Raw genomic sequence first — 2,775 nt, forward strand, 5'->3', positions numbered from 1 at the left:
AATCCAAGTCATGGCGAACCGATGGACGTCCTGTATTTTATTTTAAAAAAAATTGTAGCAATAAAATGTTCTAATCTTGATACATATCAACTGAAAAAAGATTTTTATATTTATGTCACGTGTCAAACTCAAATATAAAATATAATAATAGATGTTATTTTATGATTCAATTAGAATGTACACCGAGATACCACAAACATCATATCTATTTAGGAATGAAATTACAAGAATTTGTGCTACTTGTTATTTTCTCATTAGCGAACTTTTTTCTCCCTTTCTTTGGTCTTCCTGACATCCTTTTGTATATTGGCGGCAAGACAATTTCTTCAAAAATTTCCTTCGGAGCAGTCCAGTCTTTCTTATCTGGCATTGGAACCATTGGTAATTCATAAGTATTTGCCAACGCCTCTGGTTTGTAGTAATCAGAATAATATGGGTGCAGGTCAGTAATGTTCTTGCTCTTCAACACTGCAATTGCATGTGGACATGGTATCTCGTCTAGTTGAAATCTACCACAAGTGCATGTTTTTCTCTCTAGACACACAATGTATCTTATACCTAATTCGTAAATAGAATAAAGATACTCTGATGAAGCAACAACCTGCAGGAATTATATTTCAAATTTATGTATCAGTGTTGCTTCCTCACATATACAACTATGTATCAGAACTGATGTAAAAGGGTAATAATTATCACAGGATATACATATCAGATGAATCAACAGCCAGCAAGAAATAAATTTCACATATATGTATCAGAAAGTATGTATCAATTACAGAAATGATGTATCAGAACTGATGTATCAGTATGTATTTTAAACATGTTATGTTTATATGTGTCAGTACTTATGTATCAACTACACATTTGATGTATCCGAATTGATATATCAGTGTATAATGAGCACAGGCTATACTTGAATGACGAAGCAACAAACTGATATAAATAAACTTCACATATATCTAATAGTACTTATGTATCATCTACACTAATAATGTATCTACACTGATGTATCAGTATATATTTAGAACAATTTATGCATAACTGATTAGTCATCAGCTTGAAGAAAAATAATCTTTACATATATGTATCAGAACTTATGTATCAAATGTAGAACTTATGTATCATAATTGAAGTTTCATTATTTAATTAGCACATGTTATACATAACTGATGAATCATCAGCCACCAAGAAATAAATAACACATATATGTATCATAAAGTATGATTCAATTACAGAAATGATGTATCAGAACTGATGTATCAATATATATGTATCAGAAAGTATGTATCAGAAAGTATCTATCATGTACCAGAACTGATGTATCAGTATATATGCGTCAGAAAGTATGTATCGTGTACCTTCATTCTCGAACACTTGATCGTGTTTGAAACTAGGATATCTTCAAATTTTCTACCCAAAGTATGTTTTGTATAAGATGTTATTTCTCTATTTATGCAGTTCCAAGAACCAAATAACATTCTCGTTTGCTCCAAAAAGTCAATTATAGGCAGCTCTCATGCTTCAACAAGACATCCATTGATACATTCTGCGATGTTAGAAGTCATCATTCTACCCCTGTTGACAGTGGCATGAACCGTTGACCACTTTTCGTATCCTGCATTTTTTAAATATTGTGCCACCCGTTGATCAATTCTTTCAACTTTGGCCATTAATTTATCGACTTCATCTTTTTGGTATGCCTTGGCCATTGAATAGAAGATGTCACTTAGTACAGCTTTGCTCCTTCTGTATTTAGTACACATATTTTTCCATATATGCCATATGCATGCAAAATGAGGAACATTGGGAAATACCATGCTTACACTCTTGATTATGCTTTCGTTCCTATCTGATACAACACACATATTGTCCCTCTCTCCAAATGCATTCTTGAAATTCTGAAAAATCCACGTCCATGATGAATCATTTTCCGTATCAACAATACCATACGCCAACGGCAATATGCAACCTAATAAATCAATAATAGCGATACAATAGTTATTAGAATTCATTAGAATCACAACAAACGTGAAAAATGAGATGACACACTATTATTCAATAAGAAACAGTATAAGAAAGTAATACCTGCCCCATCAAGTGTGCTAGCTGATACAAACGTCCCTTTATAAGGTCCATCAAGATGTGCACCGTCAACAACAACTACTGGTCGACAAAACTGAAACCCCCTCATCAAGGGCCTTAACGCTATGAACAAATACATGAATTCATCAGTTGATGACTTGTGCATACTTATGTACGAATTTGGATATACGGTTTTTAGAATATGTATGTATACAGGCAGCTGTCTATATCCATCAGCAGGTTTTCCCCTTAACATCTGCAAAGTATGCTCTTTTGAATGCCATGCCTGTTGATAGGTAATATCAATTCCATACGTTGATTTAATATCCTCTCGTATATCATTAGGGGTGACAATTCTCTTATTTTTTTTTTTTTTTTTTTTTTTTACGGGAACAGACCCTACACGAGGCTCCCACCTCTCGTGCACAGTCAGGGGTTAAGCAACACCCCCAAGCCTTAACATAAATAATCAAAATAAAAATACAAGGAGGGGGACATAAACCTTACCTCCGATCCTATGGTGGTTCATAAGTCGGCTAACCTATTAAGGTCGGCTAACTCATCCCCGGTACAAAAAGAGACTAACTATAACTAGAAAGCAGTAAACCTGTGAGAGGACTCCTCCCGGTACAATTTAACTATGAAAGCATAAATGAGGGAGACTCTCCCCTTCCATGAGAAAAAAGAAAAGTA

General features: G+C 34.0%; 1 protein-coding gene across 1 annotated transcript; it reads right to left on the reverse strand.

Moving 5' to 3' along the window:
• Positions 1 to 205: 205 nt before the first annotated feature.
• LOC129899952 (uncharacterized) lies at positions 206 to 2,260 on the reverse strand. The gene is made up of 3 exons (XM_055974946.1): positions 2,086 to 2,260; positions 1,574 to 1,969; positions 206 to 363 (listed from the first exon to the last, which is right to left on the reverse strand). The coding sequence occupies exons 1-3, from the start codon at positions 2,246 to 2,248 to the stop codon at positions 206 to 208; spliced, it is 717 nt and encodes a 238-aa protein (XP_055830921.1). The 5' UTR covers positions 2,249 to 2,260.
• Between the last annotated feature and the right edge of the window lie 515 nt (positions 2,261 to 2,775).

This window comes from Solanum dulcamara, chromosome 8 (genome assembly GCF_947179165.1).
Source record: "Solanum dulcamara chromosome 8, daSolDulc1.2, whole genome shotgun sequence".
Classification (NCBI taxonomy): Eukaryota; Viridiplantae; Streptophyta; class Magnoliopsida; order Solanales; family Solanaceae; genus Solanum; species Solanum dulcamara.

Coding starts and splice junctions, on each gene's coding strand:
- LOC129899952 (XM_055974946.1), bottom strand. CDS start 2,248: ATGCACAAGTCATCAACTGATGAATTCATGTATTTGTTCATAGCGTTA. Junction 1,970..2,085: donor TAGCACACTTGATGGGGCAG/GTATTACTTTCT, acceptor TTGATTTATTAG/GTTGCATATTGCCGTTGGCG. Junction 364..1,573: donor TCATGCCACTGTCAACAGGG/GTAGAATGATGA, acceptor TTCCAATGCCAG/ATAAGAAAGACTGGACTGCT.